General features: G+C 33.3%; 3 protein-coding genes across 3 annotated transcripts; all 3 read right to left on the bottom strand.

Moving 5' to 3' along the window:
• Positions 1-410: 410 nt before the first annotated feature.
• Positions 411-6,250, bottom strand: LOC106152198 (serine hydroxymethyltransferase, cytosolic). Its single transcript, XM_087003808.1, has 8 exons — positions 6,062-6,250; positions 4,953-5,168; positions 4,215-4,573; positions 3,718-3,930; positions 3,416-3,529; positions 2,936-3,058; positions 2,460-2,687; positions 411-2,173 (listed from the first exon to the last, which is right to left on the bottom strand). The coding sequence occupies exons 2-8, from the start codon at positions 5,162-5,164 to the stop codon at positions 2,007-2,009; spliced, it is 1,416 nt and encodes a 471-aa protein (XP_086859934.1). The 5' UTR covers positions 5,165-5,168; positions 6,062-6,250; the 3' UTR covers positions 411-2,006.
• Positions 6,251-6,510: 260 nt separating this feature from the next.
• On the bottom strand, positions 6,511-11,309 carry LOC106152146 (clusterin-associated protein 1). Its single transcript, XM_013525641.2, has 12 exons — positions 11,151-11,309; positions 10,637-10,748; positions 10,292-10,376; positions 9,820-10,002; positions 9,337-9,432; positions 9,099-9,182; positions 8,823-8,956; positions 8,368-8,509; positions 7,923-8,022; positions 7,636-7,731; positions 7,219-7,319; positions 6,511-7,042 (listed from the first exon to the last, which is right to left on the bottom strand). Exons 1-12 carry the CDS (start codon positions 11,170-11,172, stop codon positions 6,860-6,862), a joined length of 1,338 nt encoding a protein of 445 aa, XP_013381095.2. The 5' UTR covers positions 11,173-11,309; the 3' UTR covers positions 6,511-6,859.
• A 214-nt stretch (positions 11,310-11,523) lies between these two features.
• LOC106152141 (krev interaction trapped protein 1) lies at positions 11,524-19,491 on the bottom strand. The gene is made up of 18 exons (XM_013525637.2): positions 19,348-19,491; positions 18,376-18,633; positions 18,001-18,099; positions 17,659-17,797; positions 17,069-17,324; positions 16,652-16,737; positions 16,324-16,464; positions 15,917-16,073; positions 15,494-15,604; positions 15,024-15,128; positions 14,674-14,737; positions 14,310-14,461; positions 13,997-14,157; positions 13,517-13,646; positions 13,187-13,270; positions 12,948-13,022; positions 12,646-12,768; positions 11,524-12,335 (listed from the first exon to the last, which is right to left on the bottom strand). Exons 2-18 carry the CDS (start codon positions 18,617-18,619, stop codon positions 12,264-12,266), a joined length of 2,199 nt encoding a protein of 732 aa, XP_013381091.2. The 5' UTR covers positions 18,620-18,633; positions 19,348-19,491; the 3' UTR covers positions 11,524-12,263.
• Between the last annotated feature and the right edge of the window lie 21 nt (positions 19,492-19,512).

Below are 19,512 nucleotides of genomic sequence, written 5' to 3'. Positions count from 1 at the left end.
CCTTCCAACAATTAACAAGAATCCATGGTGTGCTCAGATATAAAGTTACAAAACAGCCACCTGGTGGTAGACTCCATCAACATTATGCAACTCATAATATAGTCTTACAAATGAACTTTTTAAATGGATATAATCGGTCGTGTTCTATTTAAATATCTCAATATTTTTGGTGTGGTTTATCGTGGCACTAGGTAAAAGGAAATGCTGATCGGATCAACTTATCGGATCTATTGTACGATCACTGCCATAACTTTATTCTTGTAATTCAGGGCACATATTGTATGGTAACAATAATAATGGTACCTGTACATGTTCCTAATTTCTCATGGAATATTTTCTGTTCAACATAAAATAGAATGGAGGGCCAAGTATGTGTTGAGCAAAGCATGAAAATCCACCAACAAGGCATCTTTAAACATCACTGATTGCATTTATTTATTTTAGTTATACTTTGACAAAATTCCATTTAAAATATTGAACAATGATATTACAATGATAATATCATTTGTCCATACTTAAATCCACATCCAGTACTGAGGTACTTTTGTACTTGTGATTGTAAACAAGTGAAAAATACAGATATTTGTACGATTCCAAGTTATTGTTGTCAGATTAGTTTAAAATGCAAAAGACATGCTGATTGTACCATATCCTTTAAAGGGAAAGAGAGAATTAATTGTATCACGTTCACAAACAAAAACTCAAATTATGAAGTATATAACATAACCAAAATTGTCTGATGTTTTTCTCCAATATGCAGTACTATACATATGAACCATATCTTAATGCTGATGACACAAACTGAATATAGAAGAAAGAATCATACTTTCCTTACAGGATCAAACTACTGTACATTGTACTACCTACGGGTAAAACTAAAGCAATCATTATTGATTTTTTTTTGTCCTGAATTCTTGATTTTTTTTATCACGGGGACCAGTGATTTCATTCATAACAATGATAAAAAATCTTTAAGTAACAAGTTCCTTTCATTTTATAAAGTGCACGTTATCTTGATACAGTAACAATAAACTCAGTTTGATATTGAATATAAATTCTTCAATCTACATTTAACAAAACAAAATCTATCCTGAAGATACAGGATTTGCCCTATACCATGGCTACCCAACAGTCTTTGTCAATTCACCCCACTGCAAATAAAATAATGGTCACACCATAAAAAAAGTGTCTATAAATATGTGCAATAATTGCATGGAAGCCTATGGATGTGTTATACAATGTTTCATATAGCTAAGTCACATAATACAGGAATGTTATCTATGATAAGCAAAATCCCACAAACACCAATTTTAAGTCCTTTACATTGGGTAGATAAGAAAATCAATACAATATGTAGCTACATGTCAATAGAACCTCTTGAGGATAAATACCTTTTTCTTTTATACCAATAGATCTCTAAGCCTTGTTATCATATACTGAAAATGGATATCAAATAACATATATTATTTGAGTGATTAACTTTAGAAAAACCTACAGTTGGAATATTCCCAAGTATAGATTCAAATTGTGCATTACTGAGGAACTAATTACATTGATAATTTGATTTGGGGTCAAATTGATGATCTATTGGGGCAAAAATATTTTGACAAGCCCCCCAGTTTGTGACAGTGCAATGCAATATGTCTTATTTTCCTGTGCGTTTCACAAAGTAATGCAGGAAAATACCTGATCAAATTGTACAATGTAAGTGACCTTATCATTATATAAAATCAGTCTATTGAATTACAAATGTAATTTTACAATTCATTCAAAATTCACAAAATACACCCTGCCAGTGGAGTTAAAATTTAACCTGCAGGGGATGCTAAATTTGACTTCCATAAAGCTGCACGTCACATAATTATTTTAAAACTTTATTGCAATATCATGAGCCTGCTGCTTAGCTAATCACAGCTTTTCATATATATATAGGAACTGGATGGTTTTAGCAAAAGTTGCTTCAATCACAATTGTTATGTTTCCAATTTCTTTGAATGGCAAACATGTTATAAATCATCATGTCCAGGCATAGGGAAGGTAAGAGCAAAGGCTTCCACTTGCTCACGCAGAGCTTTTATCTTCTCATGCACAGCCGGGTCTTCAGCAAGCTTGGCCTTGAACTCTCTCAGAGTTGGGCCACATTGAGACTGGATCTCTGTGGTCAGCTGAATGCCTGAATTTCAAATAAGAGAAATGTAGCAAATACAACAAGGTCAATCAAACAGCAAATTTTCATTTGAAAAAAAAAAAAAAAAAATTGTATTATAGCATCTTCTAAGACTTGATGGTAAAATACTGCAGATGCACTGGTTATATTTTCCTTTTTTTCTAAGTTATGGAGTAACTAGAGCTTGAAAAACTCACAAATATCAGAAACAGAACACAAAATCTAGAACAAAAGTAGAATTTTAGGAAAAAATAATATAGTACAATTAACAATTTTCAAATTAATTTCTTACCCAAATGAATGAACTCAGCAACTTTCTCAAAATCTGCTTCTTTCAGGTTCCTTGATGTGAGAGCAGGTGTCCCCAGTCTCAGTCCACTAGGGTTTAAAGCACTCTTGTCACCTGGGCAGGTATTCTTATTAACAGCAATACTGATCTCTTCCAGCACCTTCTCTGCACGGGAGCCAGTGGTCTTATTGGGACGGAGGTCAAGCAGTATCAAGTGATTATCAGTTCCACCTTTAAACAGACAGTGTTTCATAAACAATACAATACAAATAACTACAATGAAGTTTAAAACAAAACAATTTACCTCCACTGAAAATTTTAGGAAAAAGAAATTAATACATATGTATCTCATCCATTTAACCCCTTATATTATGTCTGAGCAAAATTATATATATTGTAAATATTTAAAAATTTTATGATGAACAATTCCTGAGAAGCGTTGCATGATTTATCCACCTTTACAATATGTATCATTTTACCTGAAACAACATGGTATCCTCTGTTGATAAAGTGCTTACACATGGCCTGACAATTCTTTATAACCTGTTGTTGGTAAATCTTAAATTCTGGCAGTGCAGCTTGTTTTAAGGCAACAGCAACAGCTGCAAAGAAACAGAATACACCTCATGCAAATTACAGTCAGACAAAATGAAACCATGATCCCTTATAAGTTTCACAAATAATTCTTTTTAAAAAGGCACCTGGCTCTACAGAAATTATTGATCAGACAGCAAAGCTAAAACATATACAGTGATTAAATATAATTTTCAAGGAAATAGATTTACGGACTAGATTAATGTTGGATTGTTCTATTTACTAAAATTTTTGCTGAAAATTTCAGTAATTAAGTTCACCCTATCCAAAAACAGCACAATCAGCATCACTTTGTAACAACTCAATAATGTAGTTGGGTAAATACTGTTCACTGACTGGTTTAATAACAAGAAATCACTAATTACCAGCAATGGCGTGATTGTGTGGTCCACCCTGTAGTCCAGGGAACACTGCATCATTGATCTTCTTCTCAATATCATACATGACATTCTGGCCATTCTTGTCCACTCTTCTAACACCTGAAAGAAATTCACGTTTTATACGTTTAAGTCCACTTGATCTGATAGGTTTAAAGCTGTCAGAGGAAGTATTTTAAATATTTCATTAACAGAAAAATTGATTGAATGAGTTTTAATTTTCTAAAGGAAAACTACAAGTCAGTTTATTTAGTTCAGCAATAGTATCAATCTAAAACTTGTCAACATACCTTTTCTAAAGAAGATCAACCCAGCCCTGGGACCACGGAGTGACTTGTGCGTTGTTGTTGTGACAATGTCGCAGAATGCAAATGGACTGGGCACTACTCCAGCAGCAACCAAACCACTGATGTGAGCCATATCTGCCAGGAGATAGGAATCATTCTCATCTGCTATTTGGCGGAATCTTTGATAGTCCAAATTTCTGGAGTAGCAGCTAACACCTGTGAAGAAATATCCATTACAAGTTATGCATCTTCTTGTGTAAGTCCTTCCTCTTATATTGATATTATTGTTACTCTTAAGAAAGAGCAGAGCCTGACACTAAGAAATCTATTCTCAAACCACATTGTCATAAAGAAGATCTTTCTATGCTCGACCAATTATTTTTTGGCATAGGAAAGTGATATTTTAAAATATACATCCTGTAAAAGAGCGTAGTTCAATTTTTAAACTGTTTACTTCATGCACATAAAAAAACAAATATAAAGATAATGAATCCTCTCACCTGCAATTATCATTTTGGGCTTGAACAACTTGGCATTTTCCTGTAACTTGTCATAGTCTATCAGCCCGGTGACTGGGTCAACTTTGTAAGGCATAGATTCAAAGAAAATAGAAGTGGCAGATATCTTCTTTGATGAGGTCATAAAACCATGACTGAGATGACCTCCATCTGGTAAGTCAAGACCCATGATTCTTCCATGGGGTTCCACCAGAGCTGTATACACTGCAAAGTTGGCTGGGGACCCTGAGAGAGGTTGGACATTGACTCCCCATTCCTCAGGTTTCAAGCCAAATGCTTCTAATGCACGTTTCTGGCAGAGACGTTCCACTTTGTCAATAATTTCATTACCACCATAGTACCTATAAAAAAAGTATAAATAAATAAATAAATAAAATAAAGTCAGGGAACATTTTATATGCATCATGTTGTCTAACTTATTTTTTCTAAGATCTAAACCCTTGCACTTACAAAAAAGGGAAAAATACATGATTATACAACAGGCGATTTACCTAGTTTTTAAACCTATAACTCAGTCAAAGTCAGGTGGGCTGATATGATAACACTATTTGTCCTAAATGCATCAAGGTCAACAGCATTATATAAGAACTTCTCTTCAGAGACCTACACAACCAAGCGCAATCATATAATTTTACTTTATAAGGCTTTACCTTATTCTCACAAAAAAAAAAAAAAAAAAAAAAAAAAAAAAAAAAAAAAAAAAAAAAAAAACACCCAAACCTTTGTCCTGGCAGTCCCTCAGAATATTTGTTATTCAGGCATGAACCTTGGGCCTGCAACACAGCCTTGCTGGCAAAGTTCTCGGAGGCAATGAGTTCCAGACCACACATCTGGCGTCTTTTCTCTGCCTTAATCAGTGCATGCATCTCTGGGTCGTCCACAGACAGGTCATCCTGTAGATTCCAGCGCTCACCAGCACCATCAACTTCCATTTTCCTATATAATATTTAACAGAAATGATTAAAAACAAGACAGTTCTGGGGATAAACAAAGTAGTACACCACTTATCCTTACAATGTTAGAACATAAGTGAGTATAAATCTAACTTTATCCATAACAAATTTCTTTTACGGCTGAAGTATTCAAATTTGAGATAAATTGAAAAATGAGTAAGAACTACCCATCTGGTTCTTCTCAGGAGCAGTGTTTTAAAGTAAAACTTACAGTACAGACAGCACTATAACTAAAAAACAAAGAAGTGAACAGTGGTCAACTACATGTACAAAGTATTAAGTCATGATAAAATTAAGCCAAGCTCCTTCAACCTTTTTCAAAGGGACATATCCCTATTTGAAGCTGGTTCATCCCAAGAAAAATCACTGAAATATGAGTACATGGCTTTTTATGCTTTTGTCTTAAGCTGTGTGCATTGGTAAGCAAATTTTGGTTTAACGTGTAGGCCTCAAACAACATCGTGCTGGATATTAGAATTATATCAATGTAGAACGCTAGAAACTAACGTAAATACATGGACGGTGTACGACCCCCCCCCCCCCCCCCCCAAATACTAGCGACAACATTAATTAGACGTTTCCTACTTAATGACCGTAATAAGAATTAAAAAAGGAGAAAATGCTGTAAAAACAGAGTAAAATACCATCATGATTTAGACATATCCTGCTTGATTAAAACGCCAATTAACAAACATGTAGGACTGAATTTCCCGCCCCTAACAGCACTAGCTGGCACTGCAGATAAAGTTTACGAAGTGTCACTCACGACGTTTTCAATTTCTGTCCTAGACTAAATTCATATAAGCGGCGTAAGACAGATCGCCTCTTGCAATTTAGTTTGTAGTCTAGGTATTTCAAACTTTTAAATTTACTTACCCGTAGTATGTAAGGTTCTACACTCGCTGCACAAAGGTGAAAGCGGCAAAAGCCTTACTTTTTGCCTCGTGTTTACACGGTAAGAAATAGAAAGAGTGAAGGTCGAGCATTAGCATATATAACTTCTTTGACCAATCAAATCTAACTTCACATTGGACCAATTATATGTGGAGTTTCATCAATGTGGATTATAATATAAGCACAATCAATCTCACCTAACACAATAAGTGTAATATTAAGTGTTAAACAAAAAAGGAAAAAAAAAAAAATCAGATTTTCATGTGCGCTTTATGTGAATATTTGTAAACTCACCAAATACATATTTTATATAGTCTACAGCTTCAGCACAAATAAATTCAAAGTATATTTCTAAGGTCCTCAAAATAAATATTGGAGAACAGGTGATGTGATAAACATTTCACAAATAACACAATGAAACAAAACTATAATTACATTAAAATATACTTATTATTATCAATTGGAATTAATGCACTTTAATACACATAGAAAATATTAGAGTCACTACCCCAAGAAAGTTGCAGGGTTATACATCACTTTTTCAGTGAAGTAAGAATAGAGTCAAAATTGCATCACACACAATCTACAGGTACATATATACACACATATAAGATATGTAAGTACAACATTTTTTAAATCACAGACAATCCTCTGGTTTGATGAAATAATAATTTGTGTTTCTTTCACCATTCACTTAGTGAAGATTGCTAGGAAAGTCACAGATGAATATTGATAAATATGATATCTTCCACAAATCTTTTTAACTCCCACTTTTAACAATTAAAAGTCACTATTGTCACTATCAGGATCTTGTTTTGGAGGTCCTCTACGAGGATTTCCTCCTCCGCCTAATCCAAATTCTTCATCATCAGTGTCTCCCATTTCCCCTCCATCAGGACCATCCATATCATCATCATCTTCAAGGTCATCAAGGCCATCTGAGTCATCTTCATCTTCAGAATCCTGCAGGTTAATGAAATATTATCAATATAAGACCAATGAATACAAGCAAATGCAAATGTTTCACACGTTTAACATGTACATTTTGAGTTTGTGGTTTTCCCCAACAGCTTTTCCATTTAAAAAAACAAAGCAGGGTGATAAATTTTCAATTTGAATAAGAAACCAACAACACGTACCTCGTCTTCATCCTCATCACTGAGATCTGCTCCCATTGACCCTGTCACCCTGGGGCGACCACTCCCCCCAGGACGTACCCCTTTGGAGCCACCTGCACTGCCTGAAATACACAAAAATGTTTCGTACTGGACAAAGTAAATCTATATGATTTGTATATGTAGTTACGCATAGTTAAATAATGTTTTTCAATGTATTTACATGATGATGTGCTAATAAAAGCGTACATCAGAAACTACTTTAAATAAGCCATCAGTGCAAGTTTGGCCTTCTCAAGAAACTGACCAATAACCATGTCAGTCATTACCGTGCGTATGTGTAACATAGCAGTCCTTCCTTTTTATATATATTTAACTATTCTACTGTAGAGTGACTGACTAATTTTGGTGTTGAGAGATTCCAAATAAAGCTGTCCTTACCTTCCTTGGATCTCCCTGCTCCATGTCCTGGTCGCTCTGGTCTTTTGGGGACATCTTCATCAGTATCACTAGCACCATCATCATCTTGGACTAGGCCTAGTATTACATAATGCATACTGTACGTTAGCTCAAACTTATTTCTCTGAAATTTGAACATTCTTTGCAAAGATGATACTCGACAATCTTGGTCACACAGAAGATAATTGAAGAACACTATACACAATCAATTTTGCGCTAACAGAAGATTTTAAGTAAATGCAATGCTTTTGAGAGTCTCATAGTCTTACCTTCGAAATCATCTTCATCAATGTCAAAACCACCTTCGTTTCTTTTCCTCTCTTCATTTTTCACTTTCTCTTGCATTTTCCTTAATGCTTCCTCAGATTCCTGAAAAAAAAGTAATATGTTTTTAAATTTATAGAAGTTTGAGCATGAATAGTACTATTTATTGACAAAAAGACTACCATAATTTAATTAGACAATAAGCTCATAGTGAACAACTGCTTTTTAAAAAATATATCTTTTTTCAATTGTCCCCAACACGGTATCCTATGATAATTAATCAAATTTCTTTTCTGTACCTACCAAAATACAAACTTTCTACAAATTAACTAGTAAAAATAAATCATTGTTCTTCTTTAAGATTACAACTTAAGTAAATCCTAGTTAGCATTCGGTAAAAATCATGATCATTAGTTAAGCCCAGCATTTTTCTAGTTGACAAAGCGTTACCTCAAACTTTTCTTGTTCTGCTCGGTTGTATTCCTCCAGTTTAGCCTCTAAGAAGGTCTGACACCTGAACTTCATCATATACTCCTGATACATTTTACGCAGGTCCTCCTCCAGCTTTTCATATTCATCCATGTAGGCAGGCCTGGAATTAATTGATTTTTGCACAAAATAGTGAATAATATATTTACAATACTCACATAAGCAGGATCAGAATAAAATGCCTTTTCTCAATACATACACCTTGTCTTATATCTTTAATGCCTGGGAATTCACCAACTTATCTTTGTATCGTTTGGAATAAGTTGAGTAAAAAAGTCACTGGCTTGTATATAGTGATCACTTCAAGTCCCTCAATTAAATTTTAATATTTAATTAGTAATGAATATCCCCAGGGTTTTCAACCTCTACAGCATCAGTTAAACCCCCTACTTTTTTTGTTTCCATGTTTGTTTTACCTAACACTCTGCAATGTAGAAAGTCTCTTTGTGTTTCTCTCCAACTCATTCTTTTTCTTTTCAATTTTTGCTTCAAGATTTGCTTCATCAGATGCAACATTGTCTATCATCTGTTGGGTTTTTGTTATGTCTGCCTGTAAAAAAAAAAAAAAAAAAGAAAAAAACTAAGGAAGGGAAATAACACAATACCTAATTACACAAATTGTCTTCTGGTATAACAAAATTTTAGTTCTTATTTTCCTAACTAACTAGAGTAAAGAAGAAAATGAAACCTACCTCTACAGCCTTGATGGATGCCTGCAGACCCTTTTCCACTTCATTTATTTCCAAAGGTCTGGCTATAACGTTAGATCTCTGCTCCTGAAAAATAAAACATGTGGACAATGATATAATTGTAACAGTAGGTTATTCTTTTGCAAAACATTGATCTGATATTTGCTCATGATAAAGGTATGTAACATGTTGTGTATGAGTATGTACGAATATGTCAGTGATAAAAAAATATGGCTCTCACTCTTAGATCAACTTCCTTTCCCAAAAGATCATACAACTTGGCCCCCTTCTCCGTGATATCTGTGGCCAAGTGGCGAGCTTCTTTTAAATCAGCTATCTGCAACAAAATAAAATAAACATTAACATTTTTAGCTTTAAAAAATAATTACATAAGCGATTCTTTCCAGTCAAAAATTGATTGCTTATATTTGAATAAGCTTTATTTTAAAAAATAATATAATTATATGTAATTACCTTTTACTACATGTATACTGTAAATAAATGTGTCATCAGAAAATTTAAATCTAAACTTCCTTGAGACATACACAGACTACTGGAAGAATAAATCACTTAATCAAATGTATAGTGCAGAGTTAAAATTTAATCTCATTCATTCATTCCTAGTTCAAACAAATGACATATGATACAAACTGATTTGATCAATCTCACAATCTATTTTTTTTTTATTCTCACCAGACTGCTTAGTTAAATGTTTTTTACATACCCTCGACGATATATCGAATGATAGGGCTGATGCATCATTATCATCTTCCTGGTCCTCTTTGTCTACCACATTGGTCTTCATGGCATTGTACAGCACTGCAGTCACCTTGAGAAGTTCCTTCACAGCATAGCCATCAGCCTGGTACAGCTTCTTGGTGTTCAGTTTTATATGTGCTTTTGTGGCCTAAAGGTACAATGAATGTTGAGGTGCAATGTAGTTATAATGGAGCAATTGTAGACTAAGATTAAGTTTCATGTTTATATTTTAACTCAATATGCTTTAATAGGTGTAACTGTAAGTAGTCCATTTGGCTTCCATACTTTTAGTGTAATTGTTACTTTAAACAATGATACCATATTCACAATATCATAAGTTGAATGTGTTTTGTCCTCATTCATTGTTTTTTCAATGGTAAATTCATATTGCAAAGATATGGTTGTAGAAAATTTGTAATGCTCAGAAAGTGTCTTACCATAAACTGAGCCACAGACTTTATGAAGATAACCCTGTCTTGTTCTGTGTCTACATCTAATGGTAAATCTGCATTAGGATCGTACCTAAAAAACGATACATATAAACCTATAAGGAGTAAACATTTCACTGTTTTAAGCTAAGTCTACCTCAACATCTAAACTGAATATATTTAAACAACAGAGCAGAAATACAATGCTAGTTAAAAGGTAAAAATACAAAGTAAAACGAAAAAGAATGCTTTATTTAAAATAATGTAGGAATTATTCCTATCGTATGGTAGTTTGGATTACTTTTACAAAATAACTACTGGTATCACTGCAAGTTTCAATTAACAACAAATTACCTTTTCACAAGCCAGATCAAAACTTCAGCAACAAGGGGGAAATTAGGTGAACGGAAATTCTCCATAGATATGAGACGAGGATACCCGAGGGCCCTCATCATTTCTGTGAAGTCTGAAAAGGATATTAATTTTTTTATCATTATTTTTATCAAAATTGATGTTGTTTTCGATATTTATTATTAATTAGAAGTAGGATAAAATATCAAAAAACTGTTTTCTGTAAGCTTCAGGATAAGTAAATAATTAAAGGAATGCTGAATCTACATGTTATTCTTTCATTATATACCAGAGTTATTCTGCATAGCAACAAAATTTCAATTTTTAGTGTCTGAATTGACCGTCGCATATCAGGCCGCGAACATTTTCTATTGAGCGTGGTTAGTTACGCCGCTCAAATCTTGATTTATGAATAACAGCTCACTTAAAATATTATGCTTGCATAAACTAGATACGCTGTAATGTTGAAAAACAAACACAATAAGGTTATGTGTTTTATCAAGTAATAAATACTTACTTCTAAGATCCCGATATGACATTTTGTTGGTGCTTGTATTTTGGAATTCACGCCTGCGTATTACACTTCCTGTATTATTGTGTGCCACTTGGGTGCGCCACCTCCTAGAAGCGTGGTTACTTGCCAAGACGTACCTTCTCCAAACGTTATCAAACAGGTGGCTAAAAGGGACTTGGCTGAAACTTTTGAGTATACGGAGTAATGGAAACAAATTCTTTGAGACGTCTTTTAAGAAAATAAAATAAAAGTAAAATTGTTTTTAGGCTTTTTCAAAGGCAAAAAAGAATTTCAAATGCCACTGGGGAAATAACAAAATTTTGATGAAATTTATTGAAATCGTTGCTTCTATTTTGAAAAGAAAAAATAGAGACAATTTAAGAAATATTATGGTTTTACTTCCTTAACAAGTGAATATCATAATGGTGTCTTCAATTGTGACAAATGACATCAAGGATTATGACCTTGGCTGCTAACATGTTCTGCCGCAGTTGAAAATGTGACATTTCTTAAAGAATTGAACCAACAGGTATACTATGAAATAACCTAAAACAAGATTCTGACTTTTTATGCAAAATTTTTACAAAGTAATTAGTGACTTGACAAGAGAAAACAAGTGAACTATCTCCAAAATTGGCATAAATCCTCTATATGTTGAACATACAAAGCTAGATAAGTAAAACAAAAGATGCACCTACCGAAAGTATTACAATTACATATGCTTCAAATCCACATATCCAGAGAAATTAAAGGTAAAAATTAACACACTGACTTTCATAATTTGCATTCATGCTTATCACATGTTTACTTAAAGCTGTTTTTACAGATGACATACTGACAACTATGTACAAGTGAGCTGTTTTCAACAATAAAGAGAATAATACTGTCTTATATAAAAGTTATCTTATATACAACAAATATATATATATATGTACAAGTATCACAGATAAAAAGAGATTTTCAGTACCAGCAAAATGACTTTTGTTAATTGCAAAATGGCAGTAGAATTAGCCTTTAAGCAAACTAGCACTTAACAGTCTTTTAGATTATCTCCTAAATCTACTACCACATTTCATAAATGGGACCTTTTATCTTGCAAAAACATTGGACTCTTTGTTACAATTCAGGCGCTGGCACTGGGATGTGGATCTGAGCCATTTTTGACATAAGATGATCAATTAGTCCAGCCTACAATAGAAAACAGTGAGAAAATAACAAAATTGAAAATAAAAACAACACTGAAAAAAAAAAAAAAAACATTATTAATAAATAAATAAAACTCATGGCTCCAAATTAAATACTCTGCCCAGGTTTTTTTTTTTATAATTGGTGAACCAAAAAGTAAATGCATTAAAGTTCAGATGTAATGGTTGTAATTTGTCCATGTGCTTGACGAAATACCTGGCCAAACAGCACACAGAAAGTGTTAAAACCAGCAACTTAACACAATGGAATTTATCATCTTCAAGTTATGAGTTTTTCAATCATCAAAAGTTACCTGTTTTGTGTGAATGGTCATCACTCCCTGTTTTGGTGAAGCTTTTGGTTTTATTTCCAGTACTGGTTGATCCTCCTTATTAAACCATTCTACATCTTTGTAGTGAAATGTAAGCATCATAGTCTGTAAGGAGAAAAATGTGAAGTTACTCTCTGCACACTTCTGCATAAAATGTGGTTTTCTAATTTCTTTTACACTACACACCATGAAACAATACTGCTACCAAATTGTATTGTAACATTTACACCTTATGAATAAAATATACAAAGATGAAATGTTTATTCTTCCTGTCAGAAACTCACCTTAGATTGCCCATGTATTACATGAACACCAATGTCATTGACTCCCACGTAAACTGGGACAGACTGTTTGGGAGACTGTAATTGCAAGAAGTAAAATAATTAAGAACTGAAAACTGAAGAATACAGCTGTTATATTAAAATCATAACAAGCTACTAAGCCAAAAATATACCCTTTACTTGAAAAAAAAATTAAAATGAATTTACATCATTTAATCTAAAAAATTATATAAAATCTTCACCTTTGAGGGCATGGACGCTAAGAAAAATGCTGCCCCATACACTACAAGATTCCAACACACCATCAGAAACTGATACTGCAGGATCTGTAAATAAATGTAAAATGGAAAAAATATAATTAAAAAACAGCCTCAAGACTTGTATCATCCAGAGTCAATCCATGCTGTAACAAGACAATATGTAGTGTACGTCATGTTACAATTTAATATTACACATCTCTTCAACAATGTTAACCAGCATATAAGACACTGGAGGTAGTCCAAGGGTACTTTCTTAAAAAATCAGTGTACAATTTTCACAGAAACACTTTAGGTGATATACCACATACAAACCTGAGGAGGATGATCTTTGTCTGACATTTGTTGTGTAAAGTTCTTGTATTCTTTCTCTATTTTACTTGTCCAGCCAACCCCCTTGGACTTCAGCATAGGAGTTGGAACTAAATCCCATATATTTGTTTCTCTGAAAGAAAAAAAAAATCAACACCATTATCATATGAATGAACATTGTTAGCATTGCAAGCTTTGAAAATCATAATAATAGTTTTTCAATTAAATAGCAACCTGTGGATTGAATTTATACTTTTGATAAAATTGATTTAATGAAATTAAATACATAAAATGGCATTTTTTAAAATAAACAAAGCATATACAACACAACTAAGCAGTAAAAAAAGATATTCGGTTTAATTGCTTATATTCATGCTTTCAAAATGGGACAGATATGATAGAACTGGGGGATGATAGAACTGGGGGATGATGTGTTTGCCTGCAAGCTATGTATTCTCTATGCTGACTGACTGCCATACTTACATCAAACCTTTTGATTTCTTCTGATCATAATCTCCAAACCACAGCTGCATTAGAATAGCACCCAGCATAAATGCATCTTGGTCTGCACAAGGATATAGGGCCTTGATGTAGTTCCTATATGCCTCGTGAAAAAGGAGATTTACTACTGCTGGGTGGCGTACCTGCAAGGTGGATGAAAAGAGTGTAAAAATGACACTCTTGGCACAGAAAGATATCTTTTTATTCTAATTCAAATTAGAGATTAACCTGAGTCATACAATTTTTAATTTTTTACTATTACTCACACGCACACACACACTTTTATTCAATGTACCTTCTTTTCATGTGCAATGCTAAGCCTGGCATCCCTCCTCCAGACTAGTTTAGGTGTTTCTTTACTTGGGTCACAGTCAGTTAACATGCCCACTATTTTTGCCCAGTCTTGTTGGTGCTCTACTGGCCGGTGCTCTTTCCGTAGTTGTAGTTCTGCAAATCATAAGCGTGTACTTTTAAAATCTGAACATTAAAAGGTAAATTTCATCTTAATGCAGTTGTTAGACCATAGTTACTGACTCCTTTTAAATATTAATCTATCTAAATCTATCTAAATTAAAATATACATGCAGTATATTTTGAAATAACTTATTTCAAAGAGGTTGACCATCCTGTCCTTTGTGAGAATGAGCTAAACAACTTACGTAAGTTAGCTGAACAGATCCATATTGTGAACATGTGGGCAGCACTTGCAGGGAATTCTAAATGCTAAAATTAAAGGAAAACAACTAGAAACAATTGTTTTTAAATCACAGACGCCAATCAAATACCATTTTCACTCCAAGTCATATCCACTGCTTGAACATTTAAAAAGTTAGACTTCAAATGTTAAATTTGCATCAGCAAAATGTTAAATTAAAAAAAATTCAAATTATAACTTAGGTTTAAAAACAACAAATACAGAGTGGAGTGAAGTCTCAGCAGTATGATATGAGGGCACTAATAGCCCACATTCTCTCTTAAGAAACCCATAATTATACTTAAAGCATCTTACCCGTAACATCTGAAGATGTAGTTGGTGAACAGTGGTGTTAGCACCAGAGACCAGGTCCAGCCTGACCACCTTGTTATCCATTAGATGGACATCAATTTTTTCATACTACAATATAAAATATACATTAAGGTTACTTAAATCTACAATACTGCTCTCTCTTCCAGGCATTTCTGGAGTAGTGCTGGTAATTTTTTTCTCTTAGCCAAATCACTACTTTTTCATCACTTTTTTTCTCTAAATGGTTTAAATTTGACTAAAACAAAGCAAATCAACCATTTTTTGTTTAGCCAACTTAAAGTCAGTTTTAGCATTTGCCTAAATTGGCGAGTGTTAGCCCTACCCCAGTATTTGTCTATATGTATTCTTTATACATTTGATATCTTGAATGAATCTTGACCTACAAACACTTGCGTCATCACAAAAAATTGAGTTACTAATACGAGACATTCTTTAAGATATCACAAACATACCTCTCTTCTTTTCATAACTTTCTTGAGAAGACTGGCTATCTCTTTGTGCTCTGGCTTGTCTGTATCCATACATAAATTCAGAGCAGTATTCCCATCTTTGTCAACTGCATGCTACAAACAAACCAACAAAAACATGTGCATAAATGCTTTTTATTCTCTATTTAGCAGTATGTACTTGACTACTAAAATAAAATAAAAATTTAGCAACAAAGAAATACATCATACTTCATCTGCAAAAAGTGAGAAATAGTTATTAAAGATAAGTTGAAAAATTTCTGCACATACAAATAACGAAGCATTAATAAGAATCATGAAAAAAGAAAAGAAAATTTTAACACTAATTTTTAACTAATAAAATATGAAAAGAAAAATGTTAATGGAAAGTTTCTGACAGCAGCAAAAATAGAAAGAAAAGATCTCTACCACGTCTATGTCTGGATGATTAAGCAGCAGTTCAACAACATAAGGGTGTCCACACAGAGCAGCAAAATGAAGCGGAGTGGAACGTTTCTTGTTTGTTATATTTGGCGGGCAACCACCTTCTTCAAGAAGTACCTGGATAACCTCCAAATGCCCATACCTGAAAATTGAACAAGAACTGTAATGTCAGCAATTCCAAATGATTATACAAGTTGGCTTTTTTTTCTTGCAGAACAATTTACAAATGTCACCTGCTTCATTATTTACAGCTTACCATTGTTTTAATTTGAAACAATGCAGAGTCAATTTTCAATTTTAAATTGCATCTATGAGATCTATGCAGACTATCTTATGACGTATAAAGGAAAAATGCACATTTAAATTTTTTTACAATAAAATATGATGCTTACCAAACAGCATAATGTATAGGTGTCCAAGAATTTCTGTCCTTTTGAGTCACAGGCTGTCCCTTGGCTATAAGGTCCCTTACTGCATCAGCATCCCCATCATAGGCTTTTTTATGTAGAGGAAATTCATAAAAGCTGACGTCACTGAAAATGAATAAACACTTAACTATTATTTTAAAACACTAAACTATTTTAACATCATGCATTTTACTATATTTATCAAACAATATTACTTTTCTGCCATTTGTTCTAAAATCTACCCTAGCTAAAATTACAATGAAGACCCCTCATCAAATGCTTTAATAAATATTTGGATTTCTCTCATTTTTACCTTGAACTCCCTGAGCTGTCTACACGAATCCTGCCATAATCAGGTACTCCTACGCCCCAGTACCTATTGATGGCAAAGGCATCAACCTAAAAAAGTAATAATATTTTATGATTAAATAAAAAAAGATGCTTGGGTCACATTATCTGTGTCTTTATGGATTATTTTCACATTTAAATTTCATTCTTTACTGGAGGGAAAACTTATACAAAACTTTCTGATATCGAAAAGAAAGTGTACAGCTCATTTCTCTGTACATATTTTGTCATGTAATTTTTTAAAGTTAGACTGAAAATAAAGCTCATTTTCACGTTATAAGGTATTAAATAAAACACATCAAAGACACTCACACATATACAGATCAACAGTTGAAAATGTTCTGAAATACATCATTTTCGACACTAGAATAACACAACATACCTTGTGCTTGTAAGGAAGACCAGACCCAAATAACGGGTTCATGACGACAATATCACATTTCTCAATTGCCATCATTTTAGCCAGGGCATCATTAGCATCCTGTATTCCAGTATTCTCCTGGAGGTTGATGCTGTCGTTACTGCGCGAGGAAGGCATAAAGGCAGGGTTGAACACTGACAAGCCTAGTCTCTGTTGGGCAGGCTTACGAAACAGTGCTTCTATGGCACCTGGCACCATCTGGCGCTCTTTAAGCCAACTAAAAAAGGGAAGAAGAATCATTTGGAGATTATTTTAAAATTTCAGGTATCAATACCATTGAACTTTGGTTTTCATTTCCTTTAACTATATATATATATATATATATATATATATATATATATATATATATATATATATATATATATATATATATATATATATATATATATATATATATATTATTAACATTAGAGAGCACAAACTCTTAACTGGAATTCACCATCACTTAAAGAAAGAACTCTGATAAAATATAAAAAAAGACCAAGCAATATGTAATAATAAAAATTTGATGATTCAACTAAAAACTGTGCTAAACTCTGACAGGGACTTACCTATCTAGCCTCTGAACCATGTGCCTTGTTGCTTTTGCATAGTTGATGCTATTGCTATTAAGAGAGCTGAGAACAAAGTCTAATGAATGAAACTGGGGGAAGGACACACTCTGGTTCATAAAAGCAGTGGTTGCTCTCTCTGCAAATGAAGTCAAACAATAATGTAAAAACAATATTTAAAAAATTTTTTTTCAAAGGCAAAATACAGAAAATTTTCTGCTAAACCGATCATTGTAAATTATCTTTACTTAATGAACGCTCTAATTCATATTCCCACTTCATCAGATTATATCATGAAAACAAAGTCACATAAAAACTGAAATAAATATTGTATTTGCTTACCTCTTCCATCCACAGGTACACAAAATAATGAAGCCCTCATGAATGATTCTCTATCACCAGATTCAAACTTTGTTGGAGGTACAAATAAACTTCTTAAACCTGTCGAAAAATATAAAACGTTTTTACTAATTTGAACAATCTCATTATAATCATGAGGAAGAGGTACAGAAAGTTTATTTTCATGAACTATTTTGCTAAGCATCATCACCAAAGATAAAAAAAGACAAAACTGAAAATAATTTAGATCATTCATATAAAGGTATCTTTCCCTCTAAAAAACAATTTTCTTAATCAACAGAATTTTATTTTATAACTGAAAAAATAAAAACAGTCACTCAGGTATCTCTTTCCTTCAGTCAGCAGTGTAAGCCATACCTCTAAGGCCTCCAGAATCCCCTCCTGTCAGCTGGTGAACATATTTAATTATAACATCTGTTGGCTCCTCATCTTGGGGGTTGATGTTGACAACTACTTTTGGTAACTGCTTTATGGTTCTGGAGTTATCAGTACTGGATATTTTAACATCTGCCAGTAATATTTCAAACAGGCCTGATGTGGTAGCAGTTGGACGCTGTGCAAGAGGCTGAGCAAGGCGCAGCACTGCAATGATGGCATCCATTATTGTCCTACCTCCTGTAAACACAAGGGGTTGAAAAGAAAATTTTTGAAGTGACAAAAAGAAAGAGAAAACAAATTTCCTGTCCTTATTTTCTTTTAAATCTGTCAAGAGATTCAAGGAAACACTTACGAAAAAAATAGTGAATTTATCATATGAGATATTTACTACTGGATCTCCTTCATTTGGGACTTGAAAAGATTACACTAGTTCAATCCTAAATAGTATATTTTGTCTGTTCAGTTTTCCATTTGAATAGGTGTATGTTGACAAAATAAATGTATACAATTAGATATATAAAAAAGCGCCAGCTGAAAAAAATATAACAACAATGATAGCACTATTTCTGTCAGAGTTCAAAACAGTCTCCACCCATTTCCTTGGCTTTTTACATTATGTACAGTATGTATACAAAACATATTCAAGGCGAAATTCAAATTTCATAAAAAGCAAGGCCAAATGTATAAAGACCAGTAAACATGTTTAAAACAGCACACACTGCAACTCGACAGCAAACGTATAGGTACATAATGTTCAACGTGAATGGCACAGATAAGATCTGTACCGTGGAAGTGTACTGTACTTTTCATTAACGCTAGTTGTATTTGGTTAGTGGGGTGTGGTCCCTTATATCTTTAAAACTGAATCAACAACATACAAACTGAAAACACTTGTAAAACTTGAATATATATGCTAACAATTCCATCACAAGTGAAGACAGAACAACCTACCTTTGTTTAAACATTATCAGTTCAATTGAAGCCCGTACCAACTCACAACTTAGCCACCGGCCATCTTGGCAGTATATAGGTCAAGGGGAGCAGTTCGGGTTGTGAAACATGATTTACGCCGTGGCTCTAAATATTAAAAAAATGAACAACTCTTTTACAAAGCTT

Source organism: Lingula anatina, chromosome 2 (genome assembly GCF_051362555.1).
Source record: "Lingula anatina isolate TDL-2025a chromosome 2, LinAna3.0, whole genome shotgun sequence".
NCBI lineage: Eukaryota > Metazoa > Brachiopoda > Lingulata > Lingulida > Lingulidae > Lingula > Lingula anatina.
Note: the sequence above shows the minus strand (reverse complement) of the source record. Positions and strands in the feature narration are given on the sequence as shown.

Bases quoted from the DNA above. Each gene is read 5' to 3' on its own strand.
- LOC106152198 (XM_087003808.1), bottom strand. From the start codon at position 5,164: ATGGAAGTTGATGGTGCTGGTGAGCGCTGGAATCTACAGGATGACCTG. The intron at 3,059-3,415 runs GTAATTAGTGAT...GTTTCTTTGCAG, and splicing joins ACACAATCACGCCATTGCTG to CTGTTGCTGTTGCCTTAAAA. The intron at 2,174-2,459 runs GTAAGAAATTAA...TTTGAAATTCAG, and splicing joins TGCTGAGTTCATTCATTTGG to GCATTCAGCTGACCACAGAG.
- LOC106152146 (XM_013525641.2), bottom strand. From the start codon at position 11,172: ATGTCATATCGGGATCTTAGAA. The intron at 10,377-10,636 runs GTAATTTGTTGT...ATCGTTTTTTAG, and splicing joins TTGATCTGGCTTGTGAAAAG to GTACGATCCTAATGCAGATT. The intron at 9,433-9,819 runs GTATGTAAAAAA...ATTTTGTTGCAG, and splicing joins CATTCGATATATCGTCGAGG to ATAGCTGATTTAAAAGAAGC.
- LOC106152141 (XM_013525637.2), bottom strand. From the start codon at position 18,619: ATGGATGCCATCATTGCAGTGCTGCGCCTTGCTCAGCCTCTTGCACAG. The intron at 18,100-18,375 runs GTATGGCTTACA...ATTTTTCGACAG, and splicing joins GGATTCTGGAGGCCTTAGAG to GTTTAAGAAGTTTATTTGTA. The intron at 13,023-13,186 runs GTGAAGATTTTA...TTGCAATTACAG, and splicing joins TAGCGTCCATGCCCTCAAAG to TCTCCCAAACAGTCTGTCCC.